The 15,929-nt window shown below is 37.6% G+C and overlaps 1 protein-coding gene across 2 annotated transcripts; it reads left to right on the top strand.

Annotated features, from left to right (window-relative positions):
• The first annotated feature begins 224 nt into the window (after positions 1-224).
• LOC132151617 (leucine-rich repeats and immunoglobulin-like domains protein 2) lies at positions 225-15,929 on the top strand. 2 transcript variants are annotated; one of them, XM_059559840.1, is made up of 18 exons: positions 225-837; positions 1,535-1,609; positions 1,813-1,947; positions 2,169-2,309; positions 2,515-2,658; positions 3,145-3,288; positions 3,469-3,612; positions 4,613-4,693; positions 4,783-4,854; positions 5,463-5,531; positions 5,669-5,832; positions 5,972-6,283; positions 9,803-10,084; positions 10,183-10,626; positions 11,323-11,475; positions 11,583-11,720; positions 11,905-12,180; positions 13,129-15,929. In XM_059559840.1, exons 1-18 carry the CDS (start codon positions 644-646, stop codon positions 13,311-13,313), a joined length of 3,153 nt encoding a protein of 1,050 aa, XP_059415823.1. In that variant the 5' UTR covers positions 225-643; the 3' UTR covers positions 13,314-15,929. The 2 variants fall into 2 exon arrangements, with proteins under 2 accessions (XP_059415823.1, XP_059415825.1); XM_059559842.1 differs by having other exon boundaries at positions 11,914-12,180.

A 15,929-nucleotide genomic window follows, 5' to 3' on the forward strand; every position in this document is an offset into this window, starting at 1 on the left:
TTAAATAAATGTATTACAGGAGTTAAAGTTTAGGGAACAAGACCAAAATAAAAAATCTAGCTATTTAATTTAACGAGTAAATAAAGAGATGCAATACAATTGAAAAGCTGTCATAATACACACTTTAAATTTTAACTTTCATGAAACATTTATAACAAACAGTTAAAAAAAAGGAAAGTTTGACGGATTAGTCGACTGGCCAATGACGCGAGGCCTCCAGCAGCACGTGACAGAGGGGCGGATCACGTGTCAACGGAAGAAGGTGGTTTGTTTTTCCTTTGGAAAAAAGTCGAGGAACAATGTTTGGAAAGACGACTTTTAGTTGAATTCTGTTTTCCCCTCAAATGCAAACAAACAGTCTTAAATAGGACATTAAATATCTCGGAATACCGAAACTTTTTTGCCGGGTCTTATAGCTTGTTTGACGCTCCGTTTGGGAATTCTTGAAGCTGCAGAGATTGCAAGGAGGAAGAAGGGAATTTCGAAGAGACAAACCGAGAGAGATTAAATCAGAGCTTTGCAATGTGTTTCAACTTAATTCGGATTCATATGGAATCACGTTTATATTTTAAAACACAGATTAGTGTCTGTGTCTCATTAATGTCATAATTGTGACTGATCATTTGCGACCAAGAAGCTCAAAATGGCGGAGGGCTGGCCCATCCCCCAGGCCCTGCTCCTGCTCCTGCTCCTGCTCGTAGTGAGTGTCGCGGGCCTGGACACTTGCCCTTCTCCCTGTACGTGTTCCGCTGGTCCAGGTGCAGCACAGTTGCTGGATTGCAGTAGGAAGAGACTGACTGCTGCAGCTCTGGGAGCTCCAGTCTGGATCACCCATGCGTGAGTAACACAGCAGATGTTTACCTGCTCTGGAGATGGTCAGCCTCCAGCAGTTTGCGGATTCTGCACATGTGCACGATACTGACGCACCACTGACAGCTGATAAGTTCACATTTGTTAGTTTGGTGCAATTCTAGTCAATATTTATGATTTTTTTTTTTGGAGTTACCTTGAAATGTCACATGATTCCTTGTAGAAACAACTTTTCTCTCTCTATAAAATAGCGCAATATGTTTTTATTTATTTATACTATAATAAAATAGTTTTTTAGTAACAAGAAAGCATCTTGCACTGGTTGGAGCAAAGGCACCCCCCCCCCCCTCCCTCTACAGCCTACTGTTTGATACATGACAATATAAGGTCTTTAAATTACCAACATATCCAAAACTTTTTTTGCAGAAAAAACTAATACACATGCCTTCTGCCCTCTCATTGATAATAAAATAGTTTTAGTAAGTCAAAGACCTATTAGTATATATCTAAAAATGTCCACCAATGTTGTGGTGCAGAGGTTTTTTTCCCTGTGCAATCTTTTAAAGTAAACGTATGAATGATTTTTTTTTTTGTTAGTGAGAGCAAAAAGATAAGCCTTTTGCTATTCCTTAAGTAGTTTTTGGTTTATAATAGACTTTATTGTTCTGTAAAGTTTTTTCTTTTTAGACTTTTAGGTTTTAATACATTTTCTCTTTGAATTTAGGTCTATGAATCAGAATGAACTTACAGCGGTGCCTTTTCTTGGAGATGTCTCATCCAACATCACAGCGCTGTCACTGTAAGTTTCCCTCTGCGTTTCATTCTTTTTCAGGCTTCACTGTTGTTTATAGCTGGTGAAATTGCTCCAGTTGCTTATGTAGTGTCACGCAGTTGACTGAAGTGTTATTAGTAGTGGATTATGTGATTGATTACTATTTTAATTTTCATTAAGAGTAAATGTATGTTGATATGGTTCTATAACGATCTGCTGTTCATTTTCAGTGTTCATAACCGAATCTCTGAAGTTGTGGCGGAGCAGCTGTTGCCATATTCATCTCTGGAAAGTCTGGACTTGAGCTCTAATTCTATATCTGAGCTTAAGGCCGGGTCATTCCCTCCCATGCAGCTGAAACATCTGTGAGTTTTTGTACTCAAGCTCGTCTGAATTGTGCACCTTCATAAGACTGTTCAAATTCTAGGTACATTAAGAGAGCTTTCTGAAGAAGTTATACTTTTCCCTTGAGTTAAATATCAATTGTTGTTTTGATCTTTTTGTCATTGAGTACTGGATGTTTTGCTTGGTGTTTCTGATTACTTTTGGGGCTCACAGATATTTGTCTGTTTCCTCTCTCCATCAGAAACCTGAGCAAAAACAAGATAAGTTCCTTGGAGCCCGGTTGTTTCGGAAACATCAGCTCACTTCTGGTGTTGAAGATAAACCAGAACAGACTCTCTGTGCTGCCTGATAAAGTCTTCACCCTCTCTCATCTCCAAGTCTTGTGCGTATTCATGGCTCATGAATAGGATGTTTTTGCTGTGCTTAATTAGATTGTGTCTGACAGGATTACTGCGTGCTAAATGCACCTGATATTATCAAGTGGGGAGTTAATTTCCCTTGTTGTCTTGTCTCTCTCCGACGGTTTGGACAGTAGTTTGGATTTTCTCATTGTAATGTGCCCCTCTTCATGTTTTTTCATTTTTCAGAGAGTTGAGGCGCAACAGGATTCGTGTGGTGGAAAGTCTCATTTTCAAAGAACTGAAGGCTCTTAAATCGTTAAAGATGCAGCGCAACGGCATCACAAAGCTGATGGATGGAGCTCTCTTTGGTTTGGAAAACATGGAGGAACTGTGAGTCAGTGCTTCCAGGGTTTCAGTAGATCATAAAGTGTTTAAATAGAAAAGATTTGTAGCTAGAAATTGCTGTTTGCCAAAAAAAAAAGTTTAAATTATTTTAAAGAGAAAATTTTTGTGGATAAAATCACCATCTTAGAGCCATATATATATATCTATATATATATATATATATATATATATATATATATATATATATCTATATCTATATCTATATCTATATCTATATATATATATATATATATATATATATATATAGATATATAGATATAGATATATAGATATATATATAATATATACATTTTTATTTATTTTTTTATTAAAATTTTAATTTTGCCAAAAAAGGCTGTACAATCATTTATTCATTTTTTTAGTATTATTATGATAATAAACCCCCTTGCTTTTAAATGTATAATTGAAGTTTCCATTTCACATGAATCAAAGTAGTGATTTATGGGTGATGTGTGCTCTGTTCTCTGCCAGAGAGTTGGAGTATAATAATCTGACAGAGCTGAATAAGGGCTGGTTATATGGCCTGCACATGCTCCGGATTCTGCAGGTAAATCAGAACAATATTGGACTCATCCGAGCCGATGCCTGGGAGTTTTGCCATCGCCTGGAGGAGCTGTGAGTCTCTTCAGCCCTGACCTTAACGTTTAATTATACAGTATATACAATAATGTGACATTTTTTTTATTTATTTTTTTAGAAATGGGTGATCTGTGTCTTTGTTTTTTTTTTTTTCTAGAGGTGCTGTATTTGATTGTTGGCTCTCAGATAATGCATATGTGTGTGTTTTGATTCCAGGGATTTGTCCTTCAATCACTTGAGTCGACTGGAGGATTGGGTGTTTTCTGGTCTCGGTCTCCTGCAGAGTCTCAACTTGGGTGACAATCAAATCTCACACCTGGGAGAAAGAGTGTTCAGCAGCCTGGCTAACATCCGCACATTGTAAGATAACACACATTTCACTTCTGTCTCTCATTTTATGCAGATAGTTTTGGTAGCACTATATAAAAAGCCTTAAGTTTATGTATAAAATGCATTAAATATTTGTTTTTTCCTGCTGTGTCGGTCAGGACAGTAATTCAGGTTTTAACTTGCCCTGCCAAGATTTTCATTCATCCCACAAAACACACACACATACACATACACACACACACACACACACACACACACACACACACACACACACACACACACACACACACACACACACACACACACACATATATATATATATATATATATATAAGCAACATATAAGTGTTATTATTTTCTTAATAAAATATAAATACTACTTGTTTTTTAAGTTGCAGTAATAGCTGGAAGTATTAGAGTTCTAGCAAATAATAGTTCTAACAGTTTTGCTGGTAAATACTGGCATACATTACTGATTTTTCTGTATTTCTTTTCTTATGATATTCAAACATCCCTGTATTTGCTCTCAGATAATAAACAGGTGTGTTTGTGTAACCAAATGATCTTGATGGAAAATAGAAGTAGCACTGAGCTCTATCTCTGTAGAATAAAAAGAGCCCCTAATGACAAACAGATACAGTCTATCCCTGTAGTTTAAGCCCTATATGAATCCTTCTAGTTTAGTTTAATTTCAGCTTACCCCACAGAAAAAAAAAAACAAATTCAAACATGCCCACTTCCCATAACCTCATGTTCCTTTGGCACAGTTGGAAAAGGGATTTCAGCCTTTTAAAATCAGCAGTGCGTGAAAACACGCTCAAAATACTCCCACGTACAGTACCTTCTATTATACATGAAAAGCATACAATGGCGCTGAACTGCCTAGAGCACTGAAACTCAAGTCTCTGTAGATGTACAATCACCAAATAAACCAGCTCTGACATTTTAGATTGATAACAGAAAGCATGTTCTACAAAGCAGCAGTTTGAAAATATTCTGATGGGTCGTTCTTGATGTTTGTTCATTCCAGGGACATCCGAAATAATGAGATCTCTCTTGCCATCGAGGACTTGGTTGGCATGTTTGTGGGTTTGAAGAGGCTGAACTCGCTGTGAGTCTGTTGGTGGATACGAGCTGTTTGATCTGACTCAGAGATGTAAAGTGTGGCTTGACATGTGCGTATATATTTGTGTTTTCCAGAGTTTTACAGAATAATAAAATCAGGACCATCACTAAGAGAGCGTTTGAGGGGCTGATGGAGCTGGAGCATTTGTGAGTCTCTCTTTCAGCCTTGTATCTCTTTTATAACTCAGAAAATGACATTTTTCTGTATTCTAAACTTTCACAGCCTGTTTGTTTTGTAGTCAAGGACAGGCACAGACTTCCATAAAAATATCGAAATAAAATAAAAACATCTGGAAGAGTTTTTATATTATTCCATCCAGTAAAAATGAGAGCTGATGTTTTCAAAATACTATGAGATGTGAAGTTACATCACAACATTCAAAGCAGCAGATCTTTTGTTCTGTATTCTTCTGTAATTGCGAGATAAAGCCTTTTTTAACACTTAGGCAGAAATAGGCTAATAGAGCTAATGTTTACTTGATTCAAGTGAAATTGAGCATCAAACCTTTATAAAATGTAACAGAAAAGACCCATTTCTATAAGTCATGTTTTAAACCCGTCTCCGTGAAATACTCTAGGTTATAGATTCATAAATTTATAAGGATATGCTGTTATATTGTTCTTATTTGTATAAAGACAATGACTACACTGAAATCCAATATAATATAATCCAGTCCATTCCATTATTCAGCAAACACAAAGAATTTTTGTTATGTTTTTCTATTGTAAATAATCTTTTAACATTTGTTCTGCAGGGACCTGCGTAAGAATGGCATCATGTCTATTCATCCTGATGCTTTCACTCATTTAAAACTTAAAACACTGTAAGTCATTCTTTGCTTTCTACAGACTGTACGTATTTCATGTATTTTCTGTATCTTTGTATATTTCTGTAACCGTGTTTGTATATTAGAATAGTATAGTGTATTCTCAATAATGCTTGTATTGTTGTCTTCCTCAGTGATCTGAACACCAGCAGCCTCCTGTGTGACTGTCAGCTGCAGTGGTTGGCTCAGTGGTTGATTGACAGTCAGTTCCAGCAATCCTGCGCTGCCGTCTGTGCTCATCCCTCTTTCCTGGCAGGATCTAGTGTGCTTGCTATTAAACCAGAGGATTTTGTCTGCAGTGAGTGACCTTACAGTAACAGAACGTTCATGGTGCCCTTTTCTGTTTTGTGTCTTGTGCCAATAAAAAAAGCGATTTTATGAAACTTTAAATTGTAGCTCTTTCTTGCATTGAGCTCTCTTCATTGTCTCACTCACAGATGACTTCCCTAAACCCCAGATCAGCGCTCATCCCAAGACCACTGTGGCCTTGCGTGGGACCAACATCACTCTAAACTGTTCTGCGTTCAGTAGCAGCGATTCTCCCATGAGCACCGCCTGGCGCAAAGACGGAGAGGTGCTGTATGATGCTCAGGTGCAGAACTACGCTCGGTACCAGGATCACCGCCTCCTCTACACCACCGTACTCCACCTGCTTAATGTCAATTTCACAGATGAGGGCCAGTACCAGTGTGTGGTCTCCAACCATTTTGGATCCAACTACTCCACCATGGCCAAGCTCACTGTTAATGGTTAGTGCTTCATCAAAATCGATTGTTACTTAAACAGCTTTCGTCCTGTTTTTTCCTCTGTCATAGATCTTATTCAAAAAAGTATTTCTATAAGGCAAAAATTTATTTTTTGGAGATTAGTGCAATTAGAGGATTTTCAAAAAATAATTCAGAGTGTCTGCTGGTGTCAGATTGTTAATTTAAAGTGTCGATTATGCGATCATCTGCAGGAATCCTATGCTTTGATAAGCAGGTTGCCACTTGTTTTTTCCCTCGACTTATTTACCCCTCATTTCTCCATGGTTGTTTTCAGAGCTCTGTCAGTTTAATTTTCCTTGTCTGTTGAACAAACATAGCAGCCCTCTGGGATGCCGACCTCAGCAATTTAATTACGCTGTTTATATCAGTTCATGATACTGATGGAGGAGCGGATTTGTAAGCCAATAATTGAATATAACAATAACAGAAACTTAATTCACAAAGCAAACACTGTAAATGCACATGGTGCTGATTAGGGTTTGTTTGGCCATTGGTTTGTATGTTTTTGTTCTAGCCATTTAATCGGAGAATGAATTCTGTTGTCACGTTTCATGAGTAGAAAATGTTGTTAATATTAGTGTTATAGAACTTTAACATTATATTTTCCTTACATAAAATTATTTTAAGTGTTTAATAACTATTGTACAAGGTTTGAATAAGATTAATGATACTATAAAAAGACTTATTTTATTATTTAATATATTATATTAAAACCCATATCACTTGAATAGATAATAAATAATATTAATAGATGTAGGCAAACTAATATCCCTTTATTAAAACAAAGTTTATAAGGTAACAGAGTGTAAAATAAAAAAAGAATTGCGAATGTTTAGGCCAAAATGGATGAATCCTTTTTTTTTATCATTGTTATTAAAAAATAAGAACAAAGATACCGTTACAAAAACACATAATATACAAATAAAACAAACAGCACTTTATTTTTCAAATATATATATATATATATATATATATATATATATTTGAGAGGGGTTCCACATGTAATACGCATTTCGAATGCAAAGATGTCAGCCAATCACAACAGTTGTCGTTTACTCTGAGTCACAGCAGACACAGCAGACACGCCCCTTCAAACAGAGCATTCAAGCCAGAGGGCTAATATCAGGATATAAAAATGCTTTTTATTTCTAAATTTTAAATGTAAAAATCATACTAACAATATAAGTACACCTAAGGAAACATTAAAAAGCATTTAAAGAAAAGGAAATAATCCATGTCATGGGACCTTTAAAGTTCTTCAGTCAAGAGCAGTGAGCGATTTTTCTCTTTGCGTTCTGTTTTATTAAAATTAAAGGGATAGTTCACCCAAAAAAGAAAATTGTCATAATTTACTCACTGTTAAGTTGTTTTAAACATGAATGAATTTCTTTCTTTTGTTGAACATACAAGTTATTTTGAAGAATCTGGGTAACCAAACAGTTGCTGGTCCCCATTGACTTCCATAGGTATTTTTAACCCCCTACTATCACAGTCAACAGGGACCAGCAACTGTTTGGTTATTCACATTCCTCAAAATATCTTCTTTTGTGTTCAGCACAAGAAAAAAAATTAATACAGGTTTGGGACAGCATGAGAGTGAGTAAATAGGATGAACTATTCCTTTAATGACAAGCGGCAACATGTTTAGTACTATTAGTCTACTCCACTTCACTCTCTTGCCCTCTGGGCGAAGATACAGGACCCTAACATGGAGAAGGGCTCGTTTCAAAAAGAGCTTTGTACCATCTGCAATTTCAATCCTTAATAGACTACAAAGTTGAACATTCACCGTTTTGTGTTTTTGTTGTTGCTGTTACATGTGTACATGTATGTATGGATGTATGTGTATTTTTATTTTTATTTTTTTTGCCAGTTGCGTGTGCTGTATGATAATCTTTGAGAACAAATTTCCCGTTAAGGGACAATAAATTATCTATCTGTCTGTCTGTCTGTCTGTCTGTCTGTCTGTCTGTCTGTCTGTCTGTCTGTCTGTCTGTCTGTCTGTCTGTCTGTCTGTCTGTCTGTCTGTCTGTCTGTCTGTCTGTCTGTCTGTCTGTCTGTCTGTCTGTCTGTCTGTCTGTCTGTCTGTCTGTCTGTCTGTCTGTCTGTCTGTCTGTCTGTCTGTCTGTCTGTCTGTCTGTCTGTCTGTCTGTCTGTCTGTCTGTCTGTCTGTCTGTCTGTCTGTCTGTCTGTCTGTCTGTCTGTCTGTCTGTCTGTCTGTCTGTCTGTCTGTCTGTCTGTCTGTCTGTCTGTCTGTCTGTCTGTCTGTCTGTCTGTCTGTCTGTCTGTCTGTCTGTCTGTCTGTCTGTCTGTCTGTCTGTCTGTCTGTCTGTCTGTCTGTCTGTCTGTCTGTCTGTCTGTCTGTCTGTCTGTCTGTCTGTCTGTCTGTCTGTCTGTCTGTCTGTCTGTCTGTCTGTCTGTCTGTCTGTCTGTCTGTCTGTCTGTCTGTCTGTCTGTCTGTCTGTCTGTCTGTCTGTCTGTCTGTCTGTCTGTCTGTCTGTCTGTCTGTCTGTCTGTCTGTCTGTCTGTCTGTCTGTCTGTCTGTCTGTCTGTCTGTCTGTCTGTCTGTCTGTCTGTCTGTCTGTCTATCTATCTATCTATCTAGTCTGCTGTCACTTTAAGACCTGCATGCATCTAATATACAGGCATGCATCCGTTTTTCTCTCAGCTGTTTACTTTATCTTTAGACATGACCACCAACTGTTTATATGTGAACCTTGTGTGTTTTCGACAGTATTAGTGCAATCAGATGTGAAGAATATCTAAGCCCAGTAATCAGGCGCTATTTAACAGGCTTTTTAGAGTGTGTACTCACTCAAAAAAAAAAGCGCACGTCAGAACAGTATGTGAATGTTTAACCACCAAGGCTTTAAAGCACATCCAAATAATCTACTTTTGTGATTGCGAAGTGCAGTGTCTTGTGAGTGCAATTCTACCGCTGAGTTAAGAATTGATGTGAGTGTATGTTGTGTTGTACGGTATATATTGTGGATGAGGCGGCAGAACTACAACTGATAGAACGAGCGCTCTAGCACGATACTGCGATATTTCTTCAAAAGCAGACTGTGGAGACATTTTAATCATCAACAATCAAAAATTTTTTATATCGCACACCCCAAATATGATTATTGTCCTCAGTAATTATTTTCATATTTGAATGCCAAAGTGTGAATTCTGTTGTAGCATTTCATAAATAGTGAATCTTTATAGTAATATAATGTTATTATATTAATAACAAATGTTATTATATTTATTACTTTCCTTAAATAATGTACTAATGGTATAGTATGAATCAGATATTCATATACCATGGTATTTATGTTGTACTCTATTGTACTTTTAGAATAATTTCTATAATATTTTTATTACTATTATACATGAAAGAATCATTGTAATAACCTTTGTTATAGTAAAGCTTTACAAGTGAAGTCTGAAGTTTTCAGGCCTTTCTGGAATTACTTGGGTAAAGCAGTGAAAATAACTCTTAATGACTTTTTCCAGAGCTCCCCACCTTCCTGAAGACACCTATGGACCTGACCATCCGCACCGGTACAGTCGCTAGGTTGGAGTGCGCTGCGGAGGGACACCCGACACCGCAGATCGCCTGGCAGAAAGACGGTGGTATCAATTTCCCTGCCGCCCGTGAAAGAAGGATGCATGTCATGCCAGATGATGACACTTTTTTCATTGCTAATGTGAAGACGGAGGATATGGGCGTCTATAGCTGTACAGCGAAAAACGAGGCGGGCACCCTGTCAACCAATGCCACTCTTACTGTGCTTGGTATAGTTTTTTACCATGGTCTAATGGCCAAAATTACTTTTGAATTATTTACATTTGATAGTAGTTTAAAAATGAATTGCCTCTGGTCTGTTTGACAGAAACCCCATCCTTCCAGCGCCCTCTAGAGGACCGTAATGTTGCCCGAGGTGAGACTGCTGTCCTCCAGTGCATAGCACGTGGTAGTCCTGCCCCCCGTCTCAACTGGACCAAAGACGATGCCCCGTTGGTGCTGACGGAACGTCACTTCTTCGCCGCAGCCAATCAGCTCCTCATAATCGTAGATGCCAGCCCTGCTGATGCAGGGAAATACACGTGCATCATGTCCAACACGCTTGGCACAGAGCGCGGTCATATCTACCTCAGCGTCTCACCCTCAGCCAACTGTGACCCGGTGACCAGCATATACAGTCAGGACGGATGGACAACAGTTGGCATAGTAGTGATGGTGGTCGTCTGCTGCGTCGTTGGCACCTCGCTTGTGTGGGTCATGGTCATTTATCACATGAGGAGGAAGAGTGAAGACTACAGCATAACAAATACAGGTCAGTGCACAACTTTCCTTGTATTATTTTAAATAATTAAAATAAAATAATATTAAACAATATTAAAAACTACATATATATATATATATATATATATGTGTGTGTGTGTGTGTGTGTTTTGATTGTTATAGCCTATAATTTCTAGTTATTAATAGAAAGCATTAATAGAAAATAATGCTTAGTCATAGGGCTTTTGTGAAATGTTGGTAATGTTTCCCTTTTAAAATTCCCTTTTTTGAATGGCAAAGTGTGATTAAATGATCAACATAGTTGCAGTTCTCAAATAATCACAATTTGGATATTATGTTTTAAAAGTAATGCAACACTATTTAACATTACTTTTCATAGATGGTAACAATGTAGTGAAATTAGTTACATTTTAAGAAATTGTGTTTGTTTTTACTACATTTTTAATAATTTGGTGTTCAACAAAAAAGGAAGTAGAATAACGAATATTATCTTTATAAAATATACTTTATTTTAAATTTATTATTTTAATGAAATATTATGCAATTTAAATAAATGCTATTTACTAGGAGATATATATATATATATATATATATATAAAACCCTACCTAGTATTTAAAATATCCATTATAACGGTTTGAGCATTCATCAATAATTAAATAATTTGAAGTCTAAGCACAAAAATGACATGAATTTTAATGTATAAATCTCTTTGTTGGTGTATTCCAGATGAGATGAACCTATCAGCAGACATTCCCAGTTACCTCTCATCTCAGGGTACGCTGTCCGAGCCTCAGGAGGGCTACAGTAACTCAGAAAATGGAAGCTACCAGCAGCTTATGCCGTCTCATGCTAACAGTTACGTCCACAAAGGCACTGACGGTAAAGTCACCCTGTGTTCCTTCAGAAAGGCTATAAAAACTTGTATAGTTTCTGTAAATCATTATAATGGAAGTATAATGCTATCGTGTTGTGATGGGTTTCTACAGGAGTATGTTATGGTGAAGTGAGCAGTGTTGGTAATCCAGATGCTAATGGACTAGGTAGTCGAGTGGGCTCTTTCTTTGCTGGACGTAGCAGCTTCCACCGGAGTGAACCCAGAGAGGGACAGGGAAATGTCCCTAATGGTAACGTTAAGTTTTAAATTTTTCCCACAAGTTATTTAATTTTGCTCAAAAATGAATATTCTGTCATTTACTCACCCTCATGTCATTGCAAAGTGGGCTGTTTGTCTCACCAGTTGACCTCATTGATGGCTAATGGGTTGTTGTTTGACTAGTCGGCCGTCTTGACCTTCGTTTGTGTTTTTAGGTGGACCAGGCCCTCTAGTCATCTGTTCAGACTGCTACGACAATGCCAACATCTACTCGCGCACGCGTGAGTACTGTCCATACGCCTACCTGACAGAGGATGACTCCCTTGTATCTCAGATCTCTCGGGATGGACACCAGAGCAGCCATCAAGAGCGGGATCAGCACACGGAGCACGCAGATGCGGCACTGGAGAGTTTTATAAGTCAGCAGAATGCCTCTGTGTTCCTCACCAACCATGAACCACGACTACCAGCGTCACAACACTATAGCACTGGTGAGATGAACCACATATTGTTATGCACCTCATTTCAGTCTTATTTCCTATCAGTAAAGCAATAAGCCCCAAGAAGTCATGGTTTACAGTAAATTTATAACAGTTAAGGGATGTTGTTAGAGTGCATAACAACACCCCTTAGCTGTTATAAATTCACTGTAAACCACACTTCATGGGGCTTATTGCTTTTATAAAACGGTTATTCTATATACGTAGTAAGGTAACACAGAATAAAACGGAGCAAATAAAGTATAATGATATAAATAAAAACAGTATTCTTCCACCAAACAATTTAGTTCCTCAGAAACAGTTGTGGTTCCAGAAAAGTGGTCGCCGAGCAACACCCAAGTAAACAAAGGTGTATGTTTGTAGTGTAATTTACACCAGCTTCCAACTAATCAGAATCAAGGACCGGACCTATCCGTTTTAATAATATTCCTTTCACCATTGCTTTGTTATTCAGTTCAGTGATCTCTTACCTAGGCAGCATTTTTAGGAGTTATTCTAATACGTTAAACTTAAGATACTTTGTTTTATAGGATGTTTTGTGCCAAATCTAGTTTCTTTTTGCATGAGGCAGTTCCAGAATGCAGAATCAGAAAATGCCATCCTAGATCACAGCCAGTTTTAAGAAAAATGTAAATTTTAAATGTAATTTAATTCATACTTAAATGCATATATTTCTATAATATGGTATAATTTGTATATACAAATATGAATGAAATATATTTACTTTTTTTTTTTTATGATTTGCTTCACATAATGAACACTAGTTGTGTGGCATGCATTAGTTATTACCATGTTTGCTAATCATGAAGAGTGGTTCAAAGTAGATTTTTGCTATTTTACTTGCCTGTGCATACAGTAAACAGAGAGTCTGCTCAGTAGGGTTTGGAACTGATCTAGTGCATGCACTTATTTTTACAGTCTCCGTTTTTCTTTTCTCAGATGTCCCAAGCAGGTCATTTTGGGATGGTGAAGAAACCCACTCTATCCTCACCCAGGGCTCAGTGACTGTACACAAGCCCCCGATGGGTCTGTCCGCTGGGGACGGCCGAGAGGACAGGAGGGGGGCACTAGAGGAAGGCTCATACAGGACTAACCCACAGGAAAGCACCTCTGCACCCACATAAAGCCAGCCAGCCCTGTCATCCCTCTAAACATCACCACTTTGTCCTTCAGTCACCTCCCAGTGCCCTCAGCCCACTACCTCCTTTGAGAAGCCTCATTGTCTGCCAAATGAAATGCCTCTCTCTTCAATGTTTACACTGCCTCTCTTGTCCCTCCCCTCCGTCTTCCTTTGTAGCTCACTGAGATGTGTGTGTTTTATGGAAAACTCTTTCAAACATCCTGCCTTCACCATTCCTCAGCTAACGGACTGGTTTGAGTCCTGAATGTAACATTTCCAAGAGCTCCACTAGTCCTACCGTAACGTGTGACGTACAAATTATACCAGGTTTGGTTTTCCCGCCTACTTAAGAGTGTTAAACCTGTTTGCATATGCCAAAGCTTGACCCAGACTCCCCTATAACTTGCTTTTGCTCTGGTACAAGACCTGTACGAATACTGACTGTGAAGACTGGACTGCCAAAAGAGGGCAGTGATGTTCTCTGAGTGATGTCAGAGGGCCAATTACCTGTGTTGCATTTCTTATTCCTACTGGCAAGCGATACGGACTGATGACCAATAATGTTTTAACAGAGTTGACGGCTTTGTTGTTTCCACTGTTATTCCGGAGGTACTGTTATTTGTCATTAATAATGCTTTTTTTGTGTAGTGTTTCTCACAAACCTAAACACATTCCTTAATTTCTCTTTCTGTTTTAAGGGACTATAACAGACAGTAATAAAAATGTTGCGGATATGTTGCACCTTTGACAATCTGGCCGGGATAGCCTTATACGAATCATGATATGCTAACTTTTTACACCCCCCCCCCCCTATATTAAGCTTATGTATTGTTACATAATTTTTGCATTCTTGCAAATGCGCATCTAATAGAATTGCTAATTTATTTGATTGATCGGCATGACTGAGCACCAGTGGAGTGCTTTTTAGGGCGGAGCTACATTCTGACTGACCAATAGGAGAGTGGGGGAGCATTTGAAATTTTTTGCAATTCCATTTGGTGCCCTAGTAGTGTAGAAATCACTCAGTTCATCTTTAAAATGCGTGTATGCTGCATTTGAAATTCGTTGTTACTGCTGGATCAAACTGGTCTTGTCTTAAGTTCTTTGCCTTTTTTGTTGTGAAGCTCAGATAGGTGTTCAGATCATCGTCTTAATTTGAGGTCATTTTTATTGTTTTGGCCTTAGAAGTACAGCTGGATTTAGATTTTTTTGCCTGTAAACATTGTCTTAAGAGCCTGTGTTCAAAACCTAAGATACTGTCTTGCTGCCCACTCATGAAAACGGACACCTTTTAAGGAAACTTTCAAGGCACTGTTACATCACGTCTAATGATCTTGAACAAATTCACAGATTAGCAAGGTCATATTTAATGACCACAGTTCTTATTTCTCAGTAGAAATCGGGGGAAAAAATTTATAAATTGGAATGTATTTTTTTAAACTTATGCCGAACTGCATATACAGGATCTTAGTGGACAGGATGTTAGGCAACCATTTGATTCAAATATGCTTTTATGCCTTCCTACCTCTAGAACAGCATTTTTCAGGTTTCCACCACATAGTCTTAAAAGGTGCCGTCAAATTTACACATGAATTCGCCAAGCTGACCAACAGAAAGCTTCTTTGTTTAAAAGTGATGTTTGTGTGAGCTGTTCTTTATTCATCGCTATGCTATTGACAATTGATATTGGACCTTTTTTGCTTGAAAAATGTAACTGATGTTTTTCTAATGTGATCACACCACAAGGCTACATATTTTAGAAGTGGCATCTGATTAGAGAGGGCTTCATGAATCGCTATACTATTGATAATAAACCTTCTTTGCCAAAGTTTAACTAATGTGACTGCGCCGTAAGATTTGGATTCACATCAATGCTTGATGATCCAAACCATGTGCGTGGATCCCTGATTAAATTTTGACCATTCTTTTTGTAAGAAAGCTCCACAACAAATCAGTACATTGATATTTTGCAACTTCTGAGCGTACAAAAGCTGGATCTTGCATTGCAGCAGATATTTATGGTCACTGTCTTTTAATAGAAAAGATTTATTTTCAACCACTTCCCAAATGTGATAACTTACCCCTAGATTTGCTTATTGATTTGTTGCATTGTGTACAATCTCTTGTCTTGCTGTTAGCTGTACAATGACACTAATCTGAGACCTTGATGTCAAATGATGCGTCTGAAACCCCCCTGCGTCTTGTTGAAAGGAGTGTCATCAGTGGCTTCCAGCCACGTTTAAAACCTCTTCATTTTTCAAATTACTATTAATGCTTGCAGGAGATTAGCACAAAGCAGTTTAAAAGTGAATAGTGGTTTTATTTTACTCTGAATTATTTGGGACTTTGTTTGAATCTTTAGAAATGGACAAGTGTGATTTTGACTTTCAGTTCTTTTTGATTTACACCAAAGAAAATTCACATGGAACAAAACAGCAAACCAAAGTTTAGCCTTAGTGCTTTGACAATATTTAAATGCTGCTTTTTATGTTTTGTTAATTTTTTTGTGTATTTCTGTATGCTGTACCTGTACATTTCTGTAAAGCATGTATAAAGAAAATTGTTTCAGAAAATTCTGACATTTAGCTGACATTTAAACAATAAAAAGAATTCAGATGCA

The sequence above is a fragment of the Carassius carassius genome, chromosome 10 (assembly GCF_963082965.1).
Source record: "Carassius carassius chromosome 10, fCarCar2.1, whole genome shotgun sequence".
NCBI classification, from domain to species: domain Eukaryota; kingdom Metazoa; phylum Chordata; class Actinopteri; order Cypriniformes; family Cyprinidae; genus Carassius; species Carassius carassius.

Coding starts and splice junctions, on each gene's coding strand:
- LOC132151617 (XM_059559840.1), top strand. CDS start 644: ATGGCGGAGGGCTGGCCCATCCCCCAGGCCCTGCTCCTGCTCCTGCTC. Junction 3,289..3,468: donor TGCCATCGCCTGGAGGAGCT/GTGAGTCTCTTC, acceptor TTTTGATTCCAG/GGATTTGTCCTTCAATCACT. Junction 11,721..11,904: donor ACAGGGAAATGTCCCTAATG/GTAACGTTAAGT, acceptor TTGTGTTTTTAG/GTGGACCAGGCCCTCTAGTC.